Source organism: Podarcis vaucheri (assembly GCF_965113315.1).
Source record: "Podarcis vaucheri genome assembly, chromosome: 2".
Lineage (NCBI taxonomy): Eukaryota > Metazoa > Chordata > Lepidosauria > Squamata > Lacertidae > Podarcis > Podarcis vaucheri.
This window is the reverse complement of record NC_138760.1, coordinates 83,022,212-83,045,067: the sequence shown is the minus strand read 5'-3', so window position 1 is coordinate 83,045,067 and position 22,856 is coordinate 83,022,212. Positions and strand designations below refer to the sequence as shown.

At 43.6% G+C, this 22,856-nt stretch overlaps 1 protein-coding gene across 2 annotated transcripts in view; it reads left to right on the top strand.

The window, feature by feature from the left end:
• The window catches only part of TAMM41 (TAM41 mitochondrial translocator assembly and maintenance homolog), a 44,463-nt gene that overhangs the window by 9,828 nt on the left and 11,779 nt on the right, over positions 1 to 22,856 (top strand). The window contains exons 1-5 of one of the 2 annotated variants that reach the window (XM_082211987.1): positions 6,044 to 6,379; positions 9,232 to 9,382; positions 12,510 to 12,655; positions 15,410 to 15,575; positions 17,381 to 17,443. In XM_082211987.1, coding sequence (XP_082068113.1) covers positions 9,319 to 9,382; positions 12,510 to 12,655; positions 15,410 to 15,575; positions 17,381 to 17,443 — 439 coding nt within the window. In that variant the 5' untranslated portion in view covers positions 6,044 to 6,379; positions 9,232 to 9,318. Of the gene's footprint in view, positions 1 to 6,043; positions 6,380 to 9,231; positions 9,383 to 12,509; positions 12,656 to 15,409; positions 15,576 to 17,380; positions 17,444 to 22,856 lie in introns of those variants that run through there. The other variant, XM_082211986.1, reaches the window with a different exon arrangement.

Sequence of the window (22,856 nt, the reverse complement as noted above, 5' to 3'; positions counted from 1 at the left end):
GGCCCATTTGAAGTCACGCAACAGGTCAACCCAGTGGCTTTCAGACTCCGGTTACCTAACCACATGAAGTTGCACCCAGTGTTCCACAGATCATTGCTGTCACCGTATATAGGGGACAGAGAGGGGAGGGTCAATAGGGGACCAGCTATGGAGGAAAAAGAACACAGCTACCATGTAGCGGAGATTCTCGATTACAGGTGGAGGGGAGAGCAAGTAGAGTATTTGGTAATGTGGGAAGGGGAGCCGGAGTCGGAAAACACCTGGGTCAGGGCAGAGGATGTAGATGACGAGGTTTTGATTGAAACTTTTCATCAGAGATTCCCTCGGAAACCCCAGCCAGTGGCGAGGTTCCGGAGGGAATACTTCGCCACCACCGACGAAGAAGAAGAGTTGGAGGGGTTCGCTGATTCCGAGGTGGAGGAGGATTCAGCGAGTCGGAACGAAGACCGATGGAGGGAAATGTTCGAGACGTCGGAAGATGAGGAGGATTCTTTTAGGGGTTTCAGCTCCTCACCGCCCAGAGGAGAGAGAAGGGGCGGGGGAGAGGGGGGCCCTGGAGGGGAGGTGGATGTCAGGGAACTGACATCGGAGGAAAGGGAAGTGGTAGGGCTCCCAGAGACTGGGAGAGAGTCAACAGCTAAAGCAGGGACCAGTAGGGGGAGCGCGGGGTCTCTGGAGGAGGATCTCAGTAATGCTGAGAGAGATGCAGCAGCCCAGGCAGGAAGCAGAAGGGGAGAGAAAGGGGTGAGAGACACTTCGAGCGAAAATAGCGGGGAGGTGTCAGAAGCAACTGCAGGGAGACCTATGCTTCGCCGGAAGCTGTCACGTCGTGAGTCCAGGAGACGCGTTTCCGTTAAGGAACTTCTTTGCTGGAAGCGCTTCCGCAGACAGCCACTGTCGGACTCTACAAGTGACTAGAGCAGACATGTCTGAGGAGCTCTGTCACACACAGAGGTTTGTGGGGTCGCACAAACTCTGAAGGGGCACTATTTTAAGCACAAGCAGCTAATCATCCCCTTGATATTCTATTTCCCCTATTCACTTCTCCCAGGATTCCACCATTTTGGAATGTGCATGGGAATCACTTGTTCAAAGTCCTCTTATAAAAAATATATCAACTTTCCATATGCAGGGAGATCTTGATGAGTAGTGCTTCCATTCAGTCTAACCTAGTGAATATTTTCCAGTGGAATGATCTCTGGGAGGACTGTACCGCATAGGACATAGCATGTCTAAATTTGTACCCAGTGTCTCTTTGAAACTTTTGTAAGATCCTTCTGTCTGAAGAGGCATTTTGTGACTTGGCTTAAGTGTGTAGGAAGGTAGATAGCATTTTTCACACTTTACCTATCTTAAGCCTGCTTTGAACTTCTGGGAATCAGTAAAACGAAAGGCAGTGTTCGGTGATGTTAGCCTGCTTGTGCAATAGAACATTGGCTTTCTCAACCCCCCCTCCAGTCCTCAGTGTCTCTAAAGTTCAGAGCAGATCTTGCTGGTGGAAACTGCAGGGTGGAGGACAGGAAGGAGAAGTGAGCAGATGCCTACTCATGCTACATTCAATCTTGCCCTAGAAGTATAAATAAAAACAGACTGCAAATCCAATAAATATAAATGCTTTCTCTGGTTCTAGGTTTTCTTTCGGTTGTTCCATTCTGGGTCAACATGATCTTCTTGTTCTTCTTGGAATTTGCGTCCAGATCTAAACTTGCAAAATTAACCAGTAATTTGTAGTTGCTGCTGGAAATTTTAACTAATGTCACTCGTAGATATTGTTATTTTAGTTGGATGTTGGTTTTTCAAACCTTGGTGACAACAGCTTTAGGGCTGATCTTTGAAGCCTTTGAAATATACCACCCATCTGAACATGAAAGCATTCCCATCTGATGTTTCAGGTTTGTGAGGCAATACCTTTTTATCGACTGTTTCCACTGTGTGATTTACAGTCAATACAAACCTGAATGTTGAAAAACAAACCCTTTGCGCAAATCTGACAGTGATATATTAAACATGACTGAACAGCTCATATGGGTTTCCTCCTGTTTTAGCAGGGATTCAAGCAGAATAATTCCTAGTGTTCTGCTACAAGATTGTGTCCCAGCTAGTTAATGTTTCTGTGTTTTTCTGTCTCTATGGAGTGGGCAATATAAGCCAAGTCCCGCTCTCCGATGTGTTAATTTCCCTTAGTTTGGTATACTCTTGCAGCAGTGCTAATATGAGCCACATAGTTCAGATGAGGACATCTCTAGTAGGACACAAATGGCTATTGAGAATTGTGAGCTCTTTTCTTCTTCCCAGGCCTCTCTGGCTGTGTCTCAAGAGTTTGCTGGCTTTTTGCTTTGGACACCACATAAGATTGATTAGCCAAGTTCTCATCTAACCTCATGTTGAAGAACTGGGTAAACACAGGGCTTTTCTGCAGCCCAATTGAGGCTTGTAGAAAACATCCATCCTGTTAAAACTTTATGATCTGCTGTCCCATCTTCAGACTATGTAAAGTTTCCTGGCTGCTGAGGAATGGCAGATACTTCTGGTGTTTCCTGAAAGTGGGAGGCACTATCCAGCCAGCCAAGCCACTTCTGTCACATAGTCCCAAGCTCCTTCTACTTATAGCTCCTCCTACCTGTTCCACCTCAGCTACACTTATGAAAATCCACTTACATGTCCATGATAGCTTCAGAGGCACTATACCACTATGGATGAAGCTGTCTTATGCAGAATAAGATCATTATTCAGAATAAGATCATGGTTCTGCATTGCCTGGCAGAGCTCTCAAGGATCACAGTAGGAGGTCTTCTTAAACTATGCTATCTAGTTGTGCGGTGACAAACTTCGAAGTGCAGGAGTCCATGACAACCCCATCCCCCCCAAAGAGAATACAAAAATGCAGGCATCTGGTGTTCATCCATTATTACACACACACCCCTCACCCACAATAATACAGCAAGCAGACTTAACATGGACACTGGTACCAGAGCCTGCAATAATCCCAGATGCCAACTTTGCTGCCACATACACCCAGACAACACCATCACTGACCCAACAACATCAAACATACCATCTCAGGCCTATTTATTTGCTCACCTTCTAACATTGTATATGCCATCAAATGCCAGCAGTGCCCTTCAGCTCTCTATATTGGACAAACAGGCCAAACCCTACGCCAAAGGATAAATGGACATAAATTTGACATCAGGAATCACAAGACGAATAATTATAATTATAATTTATTATTTATACCCCACCCATCTGGCTGGGTTTCCCCAGCCACTTTGGGAGACTTACAACAAAATATTAAAATACAATTGTCTGTTAAACATTAAAAGCTTCCCTAAACGGGGCTGCCTTCAGATGTCGTCTAAAAGATGTTTTTCTCTTTGACCTCTGGTGGGAGGGCGTTCCACAGGGTGGGTGCCACTACCAAGAAGGCCCTCTGCCTGGTTCCCTGTAACTTGGCTTCTCGCAGCAAGGGAACTGCATTCGCGAGCGGCGAAACCTGACAGTAAAGCGTTCCGTTACTTCCGGGTTGCCGCGGTGTGTAACCCGAAAATGCTCAACCCGAAGCTACTTCAACCCGAGGTAACACTGTATACGGGTCTGGTGACTTCTGTTTCAGTGTATCTGAAGAAGTGTGCATGCACAGGAAAGCTTATACCAAGAACAAACTTTGTTGGTCTCTAAGGTGCTACTGGACAATTTTTTTATATATTTCAACACAGAGAGAGCGCGCAATACATAGCACAATACCCAGGGTTCTATTCCATTAAGTTCTACTCACAGTGGGCTCATTGAAATGAATGGCCCTAAGAAAGCTATGTCTATTAATTTCCACAGATCTATTCTAAGTATGTAGTACTTATCTTGACTGCAACCCCACCACCACCACCACCATATATTAGCATCTGTATGACTGCAATTTTATGTATACCTTATTTACCCAAAACTAATGCGCACTTTTTGGGCCAAATTGCATTGCGGAAATTAAGGTGCGCATTAGATTTGATGACGCATTATACTCGAGTAAATACTTGAGAGTCAGCTCTATCAAGCTCAGTGATGCTTGCTTCCGACTGTGTAGGTTCATCTCGTAGAGCGCATTTGGCAGCTGAAATTTAACTGCTTGCTTCTTGCAAAGAATTGTTGCCCTTTAAATTGCTAGCCGGAAATCAGAATCCCATCCACATACAAAAAAAAAGGAAGAAAGCATCTGGTCTCTGATTATCTCTGCAGATTTGTCATAAACAAACTCACACTTCTGATTACCATATTAATTCACTTGCCAGAGCAAGGACAGTCCATCAGTTATCCTGTCACTTTGGCTGATGACGTCATTGCTCCTGCTCTGAAAAAAGGAAGAAGTCCCACTCCGGGGCAGTCTCAGATACTTAACTGATTATGCCACAGATTAACACTCTGTGCAAAGTGTGTTCTTCCCTCCTTTAACTGGATCCTTGTTTGCAACATCTCTTCATAAATTTTGCCAAGCCAAATCATTTGTGATGAAAGGATAATAGGCCCTGAAAATACAGTATTTTTAATAGACCCCCCTTCCCAGCAGAAATGCAGTATGATATAACATGCCACACCTTGTGACTGGACTTTTGAGGAGAATGAACATCCCAAAGCCCCTAGGGGGGGGGTGCATGCAATTTAAGAATAAATAGGGTCTTTATAAGAAAATGTTACATAAGGAACCATCAAACAGATGAAACCTCTACATGCTTAATTTAGACTAAGGCCCACTGTGTTCAATGGAGTAAAATGTTTAATAATAATAATAATAATAATAATAAATTTTATTTATATCCCGCCCTCCCCAGCCGAAGCCGGGCTCAGGGCGGCTAACAACAATAAAACAGTACAAAGGTACAACATAAACAACATTCTAAAATCATTCATTATAAAAATTAATTAATTCAAGCCACTAGCAACCATTGGGCCAGAGCTCTGCGAAGATTGCCGAGGGAGGGAGTCAGGCTGTGCCCTGGCCAAAGGCCTGGTGGAACAGCTCTGTCTTGCAGGCCCTGCGGAAGGATGTCAAGTCCCGCAGGGCCCTGGTCTCTTGTGACAGAGTGTTCCACCAGATCGGAGTGGGTTTAGGAGTGGGTTATGGCGAAGACCCCTTATAATACATTTATATTGGATTCTCTCTCTAACTTACATCCGCAGGACATGGTTACAATGAGTCTTGCTGAATCAGACGTTAAAATGAACATATTAAAAAACCCCAGCAAACTCTGTTAGTTTTGACTCTTCAATATGAGATGGCAGGTAGTGTAAATCAAGTAAAAGAACTGAGTCAGAAGACCACATTTCTTCATTTCCCCCCTCTCAGTCAAGCAGATAAGCTATCATATGTCGGGCTTTTCCCTAGCATATAAACACAGTTGTTCTCAATAGAGGTGAACTGGCTGTTTGGTCACTTGACTATTCAACTGGCTGTGTAATTTGGCCGTTAGACAGACAGCAAAAGCAGCTGGTCTTTCACTGTATTCCCCTATTGTCTTCTCAGCTGCCATTTTCAGCTCTAGAAGATTGTATTGACTTTTTCCCCCCCTCAAGGAGGAGGAAAAATGCTTGTTTGTAAAATTAGGCTTTTAAAAACATGGTAGGGAAGCAAATTGAAAGCATGTGTTCAAATAGACTCTCCCAGGACCAGTTTACCTTTAACTATTCAGATGGTTCAGATTTTGTGTCGCTAACAAAAACCACACTTCAAATGCAGGGGGGAGATAATAGAAGAATAATGATATTGTATGCCCCACAGATTCGTTTTGGGTCTCGAGGGTTGTGTTCAGAAATATATATCATCGGCTCTGGTTTAAGCTTGTGAGGTTCTGGATACAATCATCTCTTTGTCATGGACTTGCTTTTACCCATATACCTTCTAAATGTTTGCAAAAACTGCACACTGTAATAATATCAGTCTATTTGTTTCATTGCAGTCTAGCTCCAGCTGTCTCCTTCACTCTAAAATCATCTTGTGGAAACTTAAAAAAAAATAGAAGAAAAGGGTAATTTGGTTAGAGGCAATACTTATTCCTGCATTGTGCAGGGCAAAATCTGGAGGGAAATTGCATAACTGTGTAAATATGTTTACAACATTGATTATTCTATGGACAAATGCAACACAGTGGTGCGCAGATTGCCTCAAATTAAATCACACACGCAAATGAGAAACAGGAAGCATCCAAGGAAAAAGACAAAACAGGAGAAAGAATCTCAAAGATGCCCAAGAATAATGTTCAAATGACCATCACTTTTTCCACCTAAACAGACCTCCCTCAGGGGTTTCCATATGCAAAAACATCATTTTTGAAATTGCTGAAATTGCGAAGGAAGATAAAAGCTACTGAGAAAGACCTCTCTGTAGCAATATAAGGTAGGCATCAATGTATTACTCTTCAGCATCTTTGAGACTGGTTTTCCTTTTTTGTCTTTTCAAATCAAAGCCACCTACAAATGTGCGAGGGTTCATGTGTTCATTTTATCCAAGTAAATTGCAAAGGCCTCCGAGAGTGTCTCTTGTTGCTACAGCAGAAGAAATATATGCTGGGATCCAAAGAGCTGCTTAGGAAGGCAACTTGTGCTACTTCAGTGGAATTTCTGACGGTGAACTGCTGACCACTACCCCATATCAAACTTCAGAAATTCTCCTTGCTTTCAAAAGCCATTTCCATGGTGGGTGTGGGCTGTTAATGTTCAAGAACAGGTCCAGCTCTCCTCCCATGGGCTCCCTTGTTCTAGTTTCACAGTTCTTTGGATCTCGATCACAGACAACAGAAGTAAGTTTGTCGCCTTGTTTGTTGATGACTCAAGCGGTAGAAGAATGTGCTTAAATTGGAGCTTTTCCAGCATATGTCAGAACTGGTTGCAAATGATGACATTTCATCAGTATTGCAGCCAAACATTGCAGTACAAACGTTCAGGCCAGACTAATAGTGTGTTAGTGCCATGAGTGATAACCTTTCAACCATGGCATGCCTTTCTATTCATGTCTATGTAGGTGGAAGCGCCACATGTGCCAATACATTCCCTTTCACCTCCATTTGGAAAGATCAGGTAGAAAGTGGTGGGAAAGGCTCCTGTCAGAGACTCTGGAGAGTGGCTGCCAGTCAGAGTTAGCTATATGGCCAAATGATCTGACCTGTTATAAGGCAGTATCCTTTTTTTTTTTAACTGAATCGTCAACAAAATTCTTATATGATAAAGCAAAGCAAAAGCCATGTGTACATGGCATCTATGGAGTATTTGTTTTTTTAACTTCATCAAACTCAAATATTTGGGCATTTTCTAAAATGGAATAGAAATTGATGCAGAAGTGTGTGGGTATTGTTATAGGGCTGGATTCAACCAACCCCTTCTGCTTGTGGAATAATAATAATAATAATAATAATAATAATAATAATAATAATAATAATAATTTATTATTTATACCCCGCCCATCTGGCTGGGTTTCCCCAGCCACTCTGGGCGGCTTCCAACTGAATATTAAAAACAGTACAGCTTCAAACATTAAAAATTTCCCTAAAGAGGGCTGCCTTCAGATGACTTTTAAAAGTAAAATAGTTGTTTATTGCTTTGACATCTGCTGGGAGGGCGTTCCACAGGGCAGGCGCCACTACCGAGAAGGCCCTCTGCCTGGAAGCCAGTGGAAGGACTTTGTGCAATGAGGCTTTCTCCCTCACCCCTGTATCTTCTCCAGATCTGCTCTGGAGGGTTGGGAGCAGAACAGTGCATGGGGGAAGGGGAAGGAAGATTTGTTCCATTGGATAAGCAGAAATGCTTGTGCCAACAGAACAACCTCTTTAGAGCTAAGTTCTGCAATTAATCCAGAATGCGGCAGCTAGACTGGTGACTGGGAGTAGCCACTGGGACATCTGAAGGCAGCCCTGTTTAGGGAAGTTTTTAATATTTAATGCTGTATTGTTTTTAACTCTCGATTGGGAGCTACCCAGAGTGGTTGGGGAAACTCAGCCAGATGGGCGGGGTATAAATAATAAATTATTATTAAGTTGAATTTTATCCTCCGTGTCATTTCTGATACTCAGTCTTGTAGAAGCTGGGGAATCATGAAACTAGGACTAAGTGGCCTAGAAATAAGTTATTTAAATCAAAATATTTATACCCAATAGTGGGTGTTGGCATGGGCCACTGGCACTCACCTGACTCCAGTTGTCAGCATTGCTCCTGAAAACTGGGATGGAGAGAGGAAGGTCAGCGTGGTGCAAACACATAGGTCCATCTCCCACTTGTATGTTCGCTAGGGTTGCCATGCGCCTGGAATTTCCTGGACTTATCCAGAATACCACATTTATCAGCAGCGTCTGGGCAGAAATTGGCCGAAAATCCGGATGTATGGCAGCCCATGTCGACAGTGCTGATTTTTCTGCTTTCCCCTTAAAATGGCTCAAAAACAGCAATTTTTGTTGTGATCCTGCCAAAAGAAGTCCGGATTTTCGCTGTTTGAAATATGGCAACCCTAGCATTTGCTCCATACTAACCTTGACAATCTCTTTGTATTCAGTGATGCAGGCACCAGGAGGTCAGGTGAGCACCACTGTCTGCTATTGTTTCTACCTCCAAGAACAATATGTTACAGAGATGCACAGGCTTTACATTGATGTATTCCATTGATTATAGGTGTTTATTGCCGCCTGTTTTTCTGTAAATGTTTTATTTATAATGTTGAAGATCTGCTTTGTTGAAAGTGGAGCTCGACAAAATGGGAAAATCTCTAAATCATTGTGCCTTCATTAATATATTGTGACATAGTTCTGGGATTTGCAGTCAGTTATGAAGCACATAAATCCCATCATAGATTATAATACCTCTGCTGAGGGAGCTGCAGTGCACTGGCTGCCACTGTGCTATCAAGTGCAGTTCAAGATTTTGTACCAGAAACCAGGCTTTTGGCATCGCAGCTTTTGCCCTCTGGAATGAGCTGGAGTTAGACCGGCATTTAGTGCTTTGATGTTTAGGTGCCTGCCTTAGACATTTTTGTTTAAGAAAGCTCTCCCAGTCATTTTATGGAATATTAATTGTGCAGTTGTAATGATGGTTTTATTGTTTTTAGAATCTGTATTTTATCAGATTTTATCTTATCATATAATACTTTAGCTATGGCTTTGAAGCAGTTTGTAAATCAGTAAAATAAACAGAAATGCTTTGGTGTTTGTATGTTTAATGCTTGTAATTTCTGATGCCCTACCCATTCTCTTAACTACTTTTCAGGTGAAAATCCTTACTCAGAATGAGAACGTTAAGCTGCAAGCTGCCCTTACTAGTAACTTGAAGAGCGCAGTCACAGCAGCCTTTCTTATGTTACCTGAAAGTTTCTCTGAAGAGGATCTTTATATGCAGATTGCTGGGCTCTCTTATTGCGGTTAGTAAGACTTTCATATTGTGGTTAATATGACTTTCAGTGTATTTTTGTTGCTGTTGCTGCCAGGGTTCGAAAAGGACCCTAAACCTGGATGAAGTATCGCTATATCCTGCTCTGTGCTTCCTGTCTTACTTGCCATGGGTTCCCATAAAAGCATTAGTTGAGCATATACTGATTCACTGTCCAGAAAAGAAAAAAAGAGTGTTTAATTTGGTCCTACACGAAGCTTGCCATTGCCTCATATATTGCTTTCTCCCTTGTGAAACTACCTCTATTAAAAGCCAGTGTGGTTCCGAGTGTTGGACTAGGACCTAGGAGACAAGAGTTCAAATCCCTGCTTAGCCATTAAACTCACTGGGTGACCTTGGGCCCGTCACAGTCTCTCAGTCAGTGCGGTTTAATGACTCTCATAATGTCCTATATTGCTCTGTATTCTTTAACTTTAAAATTATATTGTAAGATCCAAATGGCAGGGTAAAAATGTTTTCACAAATAAAATACAGAGAGCCCATCCTTGCCATATGAAAAAAAACACCCTTCTGGACAAAAACCAGACACCAGTACCCTTCAGCAACATCTCAATAAAACTTGAAGCTTGAAATGAAATATGTACAGGTCAACTCTTAAATTGTGGGTAGCCAGTATGTTGCCATCCAGATGTTGCTGGACTATACTTTCCATCATCTCTGACCATTAGTCATGCTAGCTGAGGGAGGGCTGATGGGAGTTGAGGTTCAACATCTGGCTACTCCTTGGTTTCAATGAAACCAAATCTCAGCAAGGAAGAGCAGCTACATACACTGTATATTGCAACTTTTACTTTATTTCTCGGGCTTTTCTGTGTTTCAACACAATATAGTTGAACTGACAGGCTTTGGCTTGATGTATAACCTTTTAATCTTGGAGGGGAAAGCCCAGGCTTACATAGTGCATTATGGCAAAGGCTTGACTAAGTGGTCTTGGAATTGCAGAGAAACCTTGTTGGCACAGCATGGTTCGAAGCTGAGTGAGTATATTATGCTTTTATGTGGTAAGGGAAATCCTTTGACAAACTACCTCTGACCTTCCCTGGGGTAGCCTTCTGTCAGACGAGGCTGAATAATGACCCAGGTGCTTTGTTTTAGGAAAGCTTAAGGCACATTCTGCAGAGTAGCACAAATGTTATAACATGTAACTGTTATGCCTTTGTGTTGGTGTCCCTCACTTAGAAACTAGACATTGGAAATTTTGATTATATCCCTAGTTATAATCCCTAGATCATGAGAAAAAGCCTCCTCTCTTTGTTGTTATAGGCTGCCGCAGCCCTTTTGTTTTCGTGTTAGAGAAGGCTTCCCTACTATGGAAAGCTTAATGCGGTCAATATTCTGACTAGTGTTTTAAAAACTGTGTTCTTCCCTGACATTAGTTCCTCCTGTGTTTAAAGCACTCAGTTCCACTTTCCCCTTTACACACATGTGTGAGTTGCCACCTTTCCTGTTTCTCTGAGCATAGAGCAGCCTTCTAAAAAAGCGATCCTGGCATGTAATGTTTGCTAACGGAGCTAGAAATGAGTCAAAGCACATCAAACTGTTTTGGGGTGGATAAAGCCTTCCTTGTCTCCCACGTTTTGCCCATGTAAGGAATGAGTGGTGGATAATTGCTTGGTCTCAAATGAAGAACAATTGCTTGGTGTCAAAAGTGAATGATAAATTAATTATAAAATAATTATAAAGGACCGCCACTGCATAATTATTTCCAAAAAATCAGACATTGGTTAAGATTTGGACCTTACTTAAAATTTTTAGTGGGACGCTAAACTAGTGTGCAACAAGAATGTGTTTGAGGCTGTACTTCCCTTGCTGTGCCTGTTGGCAGGTACCATTTCTGACATTTCCACCTCTACAGATTGCATAATGCAGAGAGAAGAGCAGTTCTTACCATGGGAAAGAAAAGCAAAAATTTAGCTGGGCAATTATCCTCCTGAGGCAGAGGAGTGAGTGCATGATCCTCTGGCCTCCATTGGGCACATAATGCACTACATGAGTGCTCCATGCAGAGGCAGTTGCACAGTCCCTTTTTTGAGAGAACTGGGTAAGGGCATTGCAGCAACTGGAAGGGCGGTATGCTCAGAAGTCAAATGGAGGCCCAGTTTTAAAGTGTAGTGGAAATAGTTGTGTCTGTCAGCTTCTCTATTTCAAGAGAAATAGGAACTGGTCAAAGTGAATCTGTATGATCCTGTGCTTAGTAAACACCTAAGTGGGAGTCCCTTGTGTGACGAGCTACAAAAACTACAAATGGGGGTGGTCCCCTGAATGTGGACAGACACAAACAAGTGTGTTGCCTAGCAGGTGCTTCATATTACTTTCTTCACTTAAGCTTATCTCATATTTATCACGCTGTTCCTCCAAGGAGTGACCCCATTTTCTCCCTACAACAATCCTGTGATAATATTGCTAACAAGTGTCCCAAGTCTGCCCTGTGAAGTTGGACTCTCCCTAATCCAAATCTGACATTCTGTCCCTTATCACTCCAGTCAAGTGCATCCCTCACTATGAGCCACAAATTGCTAACTAAACGATAAGCATCTTGCACTCCATTTTTTCTTTTTTGGTTACCAAAACATTCTTTCTTTCTTTAATGGGGTGCCAACATGCCTCTTTACACTAGCTCTGTACATTTGGATATTTTGATTGTACTTGCTATATAGGTAACAGTGCTTTATCCTACAAAGAAAAAAATGGGCTATCTTTTATTGTTAGACTATGATAATCCTTTGTACCCTTTATGCTTAGTGTCTTTACATATCTGTTGTCTTGTAACTGACTCCCGTTCATCAAACATAATCTATTTTTCTTCCAGGCTACACATACTCGTGGGGAACAAATAATGTAGAAATCAGCCTCTTAATATTGTCACGTTTCCTCCCTGTGGCAATTGACAGCTGCCTGAGGTCTCATGCCCTTCTCCCCCCCCACTTTTCTCTTCTGGATAAAAACTTGGTTAGCATTACGTCTGCAGGAGTGGTTTCCCTAATAATAATTATCCACCCCATATTTTGCAGACATGGTTAGAAGTCACACCATCCCTTCCTCAGATTGTGTGCATTTTCATTGATAGTATGTATGCTGACCATCTTGGTTTGTTTTAGGTGACTTCAGAATGATAATTGGAGAAGATAAGTCAAAGGTTATGAACATAGTGAAGCCTAATATGTTGCATTTTCAGAAGCTCTACAGTAACATATTAGAGGATTGCCCACAAGTGGTGTACAGGCACCAGCAGGGGAAGCTGGAGGTAAGCCATTAATGATGAAAAACTTTTTATACAAAAACTGCTAATGATGGCGTGTCTATGTGTCCTTCCCTCTCCCTTTCCCTGGTTGGACTGCATGAATGAGCTCATGTTCAGCATAAGTAGCAAATGTGCCAAAGGAATATCCCACACCAGTTCGATTCCCATTTTTTAATGTGATAAATAGCAGTGAAACAGACAACAGCAGCCTCACGCAACTTTTCTAGATTCTGAGAATTGCATATTCAATAGGCTCTGGATTCTTTTGTGCAAGCATGCTGTAATAACTGTAGGGGTTACTCGTGCGCAAGTTGGTGCCACTCCTGGCTAGTTTGCCTTGTTAAACCTTTTCTGTCTGGACAGCCCTACACTTCGTGGCTGTTCAGTCGCTGGCAGAATCCGTCAGTGGGCGTTTCTTAAACCTTTTCCAGCATAAAAGTTGTTTGACTCCAAGTCTCCTCCTACTCTCCCTGCGCGGAAGTCTTCTGCGCAGGGAGGGCGTGGGTAGCGGAGGACCCGTGCTCTCCTCGCTGATCTCCGGCGAGGAGTCCTGGAGCCGCCTCGCCGATTCCCCCATCTGCCCCCCTTTATCCCTGGTGTTACGCTGATTTCCTTCCCCAGCTGGTGAGCCGCCTCTCCCCCTGCTGGGCCCTTCTCCAGCATCGTTTGAGAGCCTCGCCTCCGCCTCTGGCTCTGATGTCAGTTCCCTGACACATACCATTATTAACAGCCCTTCAGGTGTCCGTCATGTAATTTCTGTACGCCATGGACCTGAAGTGATAAAAATGTGTTTCTGCTATTCATCTGGTTGCTGTGTTGCTCGTTGTCGTATATGCTTTTCATTTATGCTTGAAGAACTTGGTTAAGGTGAAAAGTTTGTAGCCTGTTTTGCCAGGAATACTCCTCCAATAAACTGCATTGCCCTGTGATTGTTCAACTGTAGCTAAAGTGAAGGTGGGGTTGGGTGTCTGCACTGTAGATTAGCACAGGGCTGCCGGGAGGCTGTTACCTCTCAGAAGGTACTAGAAACAGGACAATTCGGAACTTGATGCCTTGAGAGCCAGGTGGTAGCATTGTACTCAAAAGGTGAAATAGATGGAGGGGCTGTGGATCAGGGGCCGAGCTCATTATTGCATGTAGAAAGTCCTAGTTTAACCTCTGACGTCTCTGGGAAGGGTTGGAAAATAACCCTGCCTGAAACTCTGGTGAGCTACTGCCAGGATGTTCCAGGCATATCCAACTCCCAAGAGACTGTGATCTACTCCCAGTATAAAAAAAATGGCAGTGATCTACCCATTGTCATTGGAGGAAGGAGGAGCGTGCGTGGGGTGGGTGGGTGGATTGCTCAGAGTTGCTGAGCTTTTTAGGGGGAGGATTGCACAGAGGGTGTTTTTTGCTAATAAGGATCCCGTGATCTACCAGGATCAGCCGGGGATCTACCGGTAGATCATGATCTACTGGATGGACATCCCTGAAACTTTAGACAGTACTGAGTTAGATGGACGAGTGGTCTGTTTCAGTATAAGCACAAATCCTATGTTCCTAATAGAAATTCAAGCTATAGGTCTTTTCAGTCTTTAAACAGATAGCTAAAGATTAAATAATTTGTGTTCTTATGTTTCCCAAATAACCCTTATTGTGGAAGTTCATTGCTTTATGCTTTTCACCCACCAGGTCTCATTCTGCTTTCAAAATTCTGCATAGTTGCAAAAGTGATTGTAGCTCTTGTTCAAGAGTAGTCAACTTCTTTGAAAATAAATTTAAGAAGAAGCCCATAAGAGCAGATTAAATAAACCCTCACTGCAAGAAGTGAAGTTGCAGGGAACCAGGCAGAGGGCCTTCTTGGCAGTGGCACCCTCCCTGTGGGACACCCTCTCATCAGATGTCAAGGAAATAAAAAACAACACAAGGCAGCCCTGTATCAGGAAGTTTCAATGTTCGACTTTTTACTGTGTTTTGTATATGTACTGTAAGCCTCCCAGAGTGGCTGGGGAAACCCAGTCAGATGGTGGGGTAAATACTTAGAGAATTGCACCTCTCTCTTCAGCTTATAAAGTCCCTTCATGGTCTTTTCCTGGTTCCTTACTCCTGCAGTATCCAACTTTCCAGCCTTCCAGCTCTCTTCAAGTGTTTCAGCCCATTTTTCTCTTCAGCTCTTCTCTCCAAGTTTCTGACTCCACAATAAACTGCCTTACCTAACTTTCTAGCTTGACATATTCTCCTCGCAGCCAATCAGAAGAGTAACCTTCTATTTCCCCTTAATTGTCAGGTTTGTATGCTGATCCTTTGACCCTCCTGTGCAGACCTTCCTTAACAAAACATCCCCTTAAACTTCTAACCTTCCTTTGAACTTTTCACCCTCTTATGCAGGAGGAGAGCCTTGAATGCAGAAAGCTACCATTTTACAACCCTAATTTTGCAACCAAAAACCAAACACAAAATGGCTACTCGCCATGATGGCTATGCTCTGCCTCCACATTTGAGAGGCTGTATGTTTTTGAACACTAGTTGCTGGAAACCTGCTCTTTGCTTGTGGGTTTCCCACAGACATCTGGTTGGCTCCTGTGAGTATAGGATGCTAGACCATTGAGCTGATCTAGCAGGGTTCTTCTTGTTCATACTGTGTGGAGGGTTGCACTCTTATAACGGCAATATGTGTTGCAATTTATGGATGTGCCTACAGAGCACGGTATTAAAATCTTTTGCAGCGTTGCTCAAAGCAACAACCCATGTCCGTTCATTTTTCTCTCTCTTTAGATAGATAAGAGTCCAGAAGGTCAATTTGCACAGCTAATGGCTCTGCCAAGGACCCTACAGCAGCAAATAACATTTCTCATGGATCCTCCGGGAAAGAACAGAGATGTGGAAGAAATTTTATTGCAAGTTGCCCATGACCCTGACTGTGGATTAGTGGTACACCAGGGTAAGCTTACTGATGAATAATAGTAGTAGCTTTTTATAGGAGTCAGTGCTTAACAATCACTCTTTTAGGTAGGGAGGTAGAACAAATTCTAATTACTGTTTGAGATCTAATGTTTGGGCACTCCTGGTGAGATTTTTCCCTCCCTCCCCATTCTGCTTAAAATCACATTGCTTGGTTTTAAAAACAGCTTGTCATGTGATACTACTCAGGAAAAACCAGCCCCAATCTTCTTTGGGGGTGCAGTGTTAAGTTTCACAGTTCCTCGAGTCTTAGCCAATAATTGGTGCCCTTCTGAGCAAACTGCAGTTCCTGAGAGCTGAGCCAAAGAATTAGTTATGCCAAATAGACGATGGGTTGTACTTTTATCCCAGGATCTGTCCTTGAGTACCTTCTGAATCAGAGACATCCTAAATGACTTTGAGGTTGACGGAGTAAAAAAACCCCAGTTTTCCTCATCTGTAAAATGCCCCCCAAAAGTCACTACCTTGATAGTTATTGAGAGTATATGCATAAGTTTAAAAAATGTGCTTCATAACAGTGTTGTATAAGGTGCAGTTACTTAAAATAATGGGCACAATCCAATTAAAATTCAAGCATATGAACCCCCAGTTTGGAGGCAATGAAACTAAGGTAAAAGGGCTTAAACTTTGGCTGGAGTACACCTACTGTCCTTTGTGTCTTGGATCTTTTAAAGAGGTCCATTCTTGAAATATGGCAAAGTATTATATTGTTGTTGTTATTAATTATTATTATTATTTATTGAATTTCTATACCGCCCTATACCCACAGGTCTCAGTAGCATGCATAAATATTCACAGTGGGGGGAAAGTATGTGTTGCTGCTTGCAAAAGTACTTCCATGCATGTCTTGGGCACTATATTGTTCTCTACTTGTAGAAAGTAGCTCATTCCCAAAGGTGTGGCATCCAGTTTTCTGGAAAATATTTTAATGCTAATGAACAGCACTTGAGGCCTCTTCATACTTTATGGTCAATCCAACAAATGTGCATTTGTGAAGATGTGCCTCATACCAGCAATACTCACTGATGACAATTACTCAGTAGCTGCATGAGAATAATCAAAGAACTGTGATTAGCTGCGACTTCTTATTGGGTATATATTTGATTGCAAAATCCAAGTTTTTCTCTGTGTAGTGAAATGGCCTTCAAAAGTTTTTTTTTTAATGTAAATGTATGTGTTAAATAGGGACGCGGGTGGCGCTGTGGGTTAAAGCCTCAGCGCCTAGGGCTTGCCGATCGAAAGGTCGGCGGTTCGAATCCCCGCGGCGGGGTGCGCTCCCGCTGCTCGGTCCCAGCGCCTGCCAACCTAGCAGTTCGAAAGCACCCCCGGGGGCAAGTAGATAAATAGGTACCGCTTACCAGCGGGAAGGTAAACGGCGTTCCGTGTGCGGCTCTGGCTCGCCAGAGCAGCGTTGTCACGCTGGCCACGTGACCCGGAAGTGTCTTCGGACAGCGCTGGCCCCCGGCCAATAGATGTGAGATGGGCGCACAAACCCCAGAGTCTGTCAAGACTGGCCCGTTCGGGCAGGGGTACCTTTACCTTTACCTTTATGTGTTAAATAGCATGAAATAATTTTAATGAGCTTTTGAATCTACTTGATAAAAGCAAAATAAACAGCTTTTGTTGGGGTAATTGGCAAGTAATATTGTCATGCTGGGTTTACTGTGTTACTGGAAAAATATTTGACTTGTAACCCCACCACCACCTTAAAAAAAAAGAGGAGTATCATGGATAACATCTGTTTTTGTTTATCCTCTTTCTTTCTTTCCCTCCCTCTCTCTCCAGGCATTTCAGGAATTGTGAGATCGTCCAGCCTAATTCAGAGTGCTAAAACCACCCTAACAGCTGGTAAGAGCATGTGGTGCTGGGTTTTCCTGATGGACCATATCCTTGAGGAAGATACACATGCAAGGCTAATTCTATTCCAGAAATTAATAAAAAGAATCTTGCATATCTAAGGGTTGGAAGTGAGGGAGCCTGTTGGTTCAAGTACCTTAAGAACCAGCACTCCAGTTGAGTTCAGGAGATGCTCAGCATCTGCTGTGTGCAGAACACTCCGCATGGGAAGTTCTTGTCTGCCATTGAGAGCAGCCATTCTAATCACTTTGGTGAGCATCATATTGCTGTCTCTGCTAACAGATCTGTGCTATGTACTCTTGGGCTTCTGAGAAATATTTCTGCAGTTACTTGTTGAAATGTAGGCTGTCTGAGTTACTGGCTCACTAAACTGGGCATTGCATAGTTAAAGCAAACTATCTAAATGAGCTGAGAGTATTATGACAATTTTAAAATTCACGGAACTGATTTTTGATACATAACCATCTTACTCAGCTACAAGTGATCACCAAAGAAGAAGACTTACACTCCAGATTTTGTCCAGTCCGCCACATCAGTCATAACTCTTTGGAATAGCAGGAAGCAGTAGTAAAGGTAAAGGGACCCCTGACCATTAGGTCCAGTTGTGACCGACTCTGGGGTTGCAGTGCTCATCTTGCTTTATTGGTTGAGGGAGCCGGCGTACAGCTTCTGGGTCATGTGGCCAGCAGGACTAAGCCGCTTCTGGCAAACCAGAGCAGCGCACAGAAACACTGTTTACTTCCCGCCGGAGTGGTACCTATTTATCTACTTGCACTTTGACGTGCTTTCAAACTGCTAGGTTGGCAGGAGCAGGGACCGAGCAACGGGAGCTCACCCCGTCGCGGGGATTCGAACCACCGACCTCCTGATCGGCAAGTCCTAGGCGCTGAGGTTTAACCCACAGCACCACCCGTGCCACTGCAGGAAGCAGTGCCTCCCAAATATTGCACAAGACCCTTTGAAGTGATTCTGTCGATGGCTGTATGCATCTCACTGTTCTATAGAGAAGCGAACCCCAACAGGATCACTTCCTCAACTAGAAAATCCATCAGAGTTTATATATATATCGTTGTATATTATATTTGATCCTCCCTTTCTGCCCATCCCTGCCCCTCCCCTCAGTCCCTAGGATAGGCTGTCCTGCTGTGGCTCCATCAATATTTACTGCCCCCGGCGGTGGAGCAAGCCGATTGGGCGCCTGGGGTGAGCCAGGGCAGGACACTCCATGGGGCCTCCAAGGAGTCTGCCTGCCTCCTCCCACTCAGCCGCCCTACAGCTGAGGGGGAGGTGGCGGGTGGACCATTTGGGCAGCGCAGAGCCTGTGGGCACCCAAGCCACTGCGTCACTCCCAGGAGAGATGCGTGGCTCGGGTGTGCTGCAGGCCCCGTGGTGAGTGCCGCCCGGCATTTTGTCACCCCCCTCAGTGGTGACACCTGGGGCGGCCCCGCCCCCACCGCAGCCCCCCTGACTGCCCCTATGCAGATTCTGCCTACAATCACAAGTGCTCTGTCTGCTGCAGCCACCTAACCACAAACTCTCTTTAGTCAGTTCACACTTACAGGGCACTTCTTAATGATTCAAACCACCCAGTTGATACTAATTCTTTTCACATGCGTGCTACAATCTTTTATCTTGTGAAGCACCCTGAGATCTTTTGATGAAGAGTGGTATATTAATAAAATAAATAAATTCTACCCTATCTGTCATTTGAGATATTGCAAAAAGAAAAAGAAAAGAAATCTCAAGGCCAAATTACACATTATACCTGCAGTGATACCTTGTCATGGGCTTGCAGTATGTTCAGTTCTGGGTTTTTATTTGCCTGCCCACCCACACCCCATCCAATTATCCCACATTCTAGTGCTGTTCATGAATTGTGTAGGAAGCTCACCCGGGGAAGTTAACTTTGTTACTCCTGTTGACTTAGCTGTGAAGCAACAAAGGAGCTACTGAGCTTCCTTCTCTTTTCCTTTGCATAATCTGCAGATCATGAAACTTTTGTTTCAGGCTTCTGAAGAGTTAAAGTGTACTCTGCGAGGGCCTCACACCAGCACAGTTGAGGGTTCATAAATGCATGAGATGTTTGCCACCAGAGGCCAGTTGCTAACACCTGCATCCTGGCACATTAACCATCTGTTTTAGAACTGTTTAATTGGTGGGAATTCCTGGGCGCCTTGACTTTCAGCTCTTAACACACACTAATTTACTAATAGATAAGTTTGTGGCTTCCCCACAGAAAAGCATGGTTGATCGCAGTGCAGCAGATGTCTTAAGAACATAAGCACAATTAAGTTGGGTTGCTGTGTGTGGGTGTTTTTCATATATTCAGCAGTATACAAAGATACCGGTTTAACCACTTAACCATCCTTCTCCTGTTACAACTGTAATTCTCCTAATGAATCTTTGAACTAGCACAGACTTGTATGAGTATTATTTATCATTGGTGTATTATCCACCCATCTCCTACGCCCTTTTTCCTCTTTCCCACACAGACTTTATTCAAATTTTAATGGCAGGCTTGAGGCAGAATTCAAAAGCCAGACGTTGTTGCATTAGCAACTTGCATTTTCCTTTTATGTCCCCCTTTTCCTTCTCTCTGCTTCCCTGGCAGTTATATGGTTGTTATCTAGGGAGGACTTGCTCTATGTTGTCAACATTTGCTGTTGCTCAACTCACATTCAGCAATCTCAACGGTTACTTGTTTCAATATGATGCCTGCATTTTTATAAACCGTTTATCACATGCTGAAACACAGGTAACATAGCCCTTGTTAAACCCTGAAATATCTACAGGCCATATGGTAGGCAGTTGGATCCTCGATGGCACTCATTATGTAGCTGCCGTGCTCTGCTTGCAAACATTATTTGGCAGGGAGCACAACAAGGACTTTTAAAACAACTGGTAATGTTTCCCTTCATCTTTTTCTGCCAGCGTGGTTTTAAACTAGTTTGAGCCCTATATTTTTGTTTACTGTCAGATGCCCTATTTAGCTTTTCAAGAAAAGGGGCCTGTGTGTTTTCTAAAATCTGTGGCAAGACTTCTGGTCTGGTTTCTATTAGAAGTGGCACCATCCATTGATTTAGTTTTCCTCTTGGCCTTATGATCTTTTAGAACTTTTAGAAGCTTTGGAAATGTTTTATATTTAGTTGCTTCTAAGGAGTGTGTGTGTGTTACACAGTTATTGCATTTGGCAACCTTGTGTAAAATAAAGCCATGTTTTGTTATATTTGCAGTAATGATCTAGCGATGCTTAGCTTTCTGCCAAGGCATGCATTGCTATTTAATTCCAACTGATATCTCTTCTAGGTATTCCTGAGTATTCAGATTTTGAAGCTTTGAACAATGCTAGGCTACGTTCAGACTGCTGCATAGGAAAAACGCTGATATTAGCCCTCCCCATTTAGACTGATAGTTAAAGACCAGAAAATTCCAGTAGCTTGGGGTAGCCCGCCTCCACCACACCCTGGCCACCCAGGGTGTCACCACCGAGGGGGGGTGTCAAAATGGCTTGTGGCACTCACCGCGGGGCCTGCAGCATGCCCGAGCCATGCATCTCTCCTGGGAGAGACGCGGTGGCTTTGGCGCACACAGGCTCCACGCTGCCCAAGCGGCCCGCCCACTGTCTCCCCCCCCCCAGCTGTAGGGCAGCTGGGTGGGAGGAGGCAGGCAGACTCCAGAGGCCCTGCGGAGCATCCTGCCCTGGCTGGCCCTGCCCCTGGGTGCCGCCCCAGGCGCCCAATCGGCTTGCTTCACCGCTGAGTCTAAGACTACCATCTGGCTTAAGTGCCACATGTCCTTTTCTAGGATGTGCCTTCACTTCCCCCTCCTTTTCTGTCTATCAGCCTCCCATGCCCACTCAGTATGCCCAAGTCCTCATTGGGTAGTTTTGGGGTTCCTCTGAGGTTTTGTGCCTTAAATATTTTTGGTACTTTTGCAAACATTCTGGTTCTCCTAAGCTTGCTTATTATTTGTGGGTGTTAGCATCTACAGAGAATGAATTCGCTATTAAAACAGTAGGATTTAAGCATGGACTCCAGCAGCACCATCTCTTCAATTACAGCAGAACAACAGTGCAGTATTGTTACTAACAATATAGCCAAATATTTATTCTACAAAGCTTGTCATATTGGGTGTTAACCAATAGGTGTCCCTTTGCTTCTCCAGAGCACATGGGAACAGGTGCGAGTAGGAGGGGTAGACAAAAATGGTCTCTCTCCCCATTCTGCTGCTGGATCCCTCCAATTGGTGGGGTAACACTCATTATCTGTTAATGTGAACTCTAATGACTGTTGGGTTATACAACAAGAGGAATACTACTTCCTACCCCTTTTCATTATACCCTTTTTCAAAGGTGCAATCAGAAAATACTATTGACTAGGTAGAAGAAAAATTCATGACAATTTGGTCTTAAGGTTCTTAAAACATATTGTAAAAATTGCGTAGCTTAGCTGGAGACAGATTCAGCTGCCCGTCTTCATCCATCCTTATTAGTGAAAAATTGCTCATGAATTCTCAGGAACACAATGTCGTCCTAAAATTAAGAAATTCAGAGTTGACTTCCTCCCTTTCTGCTTCTGGTGAAAAACCTCGAAGCATATCATTGTGTATCTCCTTGATGGTGAAGCATATTAAGTGTTGTGGCCCTCTGGGGCATGCAAATCTAAAATGAGTGAGGTGGTCAAGTTCTGAGCTCAGAGTTTTCAAAGGAAGCATGAGCAGTGCTCATTGCAAATAACCTGTGGTTGTCCTCCCCTTATTCTCATAGTTACATAGGGATGTTCCCATGTAGGCAATCGTGTTTGCCTGCCATGTTGATTGCTGATGGCTGTTTCTTGTCTGAGTGACAGATTTTGATAGATATTGGTCTGTGTCATTCTGAGTGAACGAAACATCCTGCAGTGCTTGCGTGTAGCATATATTGCAAGGTGCAGATGTCAACCATGAAACGTGGCAGCTGTTTTTCCAGGCTATATGGGAGTGAGAAATAGAAAGCAAAGGGTGCTATATCAGGCAACAGATCTAGCCTGAAAAAGCCTGGGGGGTGGTTCCATTTTCTCTGAGTGAAAATACCAGGAAGTTTTCAAAGTGACAAATGGCAGCGCTAGAAGGAAGCACTAGCATGTGTGGTATTTAGTTACCCAGCACCAGCAGACTGCTGACGGAAATCTTGAAGATGGTCAGCTTTTGCAGAAAGATTACAGCAAACACACCTACCTCTGTGGAGTCTCAAGTCATGAGACATTTAAAGAGTAGGATTTAGTAAGGAGAGTCTTCAAAAATGCATTGGGGACTAGTTAAAATAGATTAATTAGGGGATGTATACTGTATTGTCAAATTCTCTTGATTTAAGAACTGGCCATAAAGTTGTGGGATGCCTCTCCAGGTAGCGAAGTATAAAACGCTA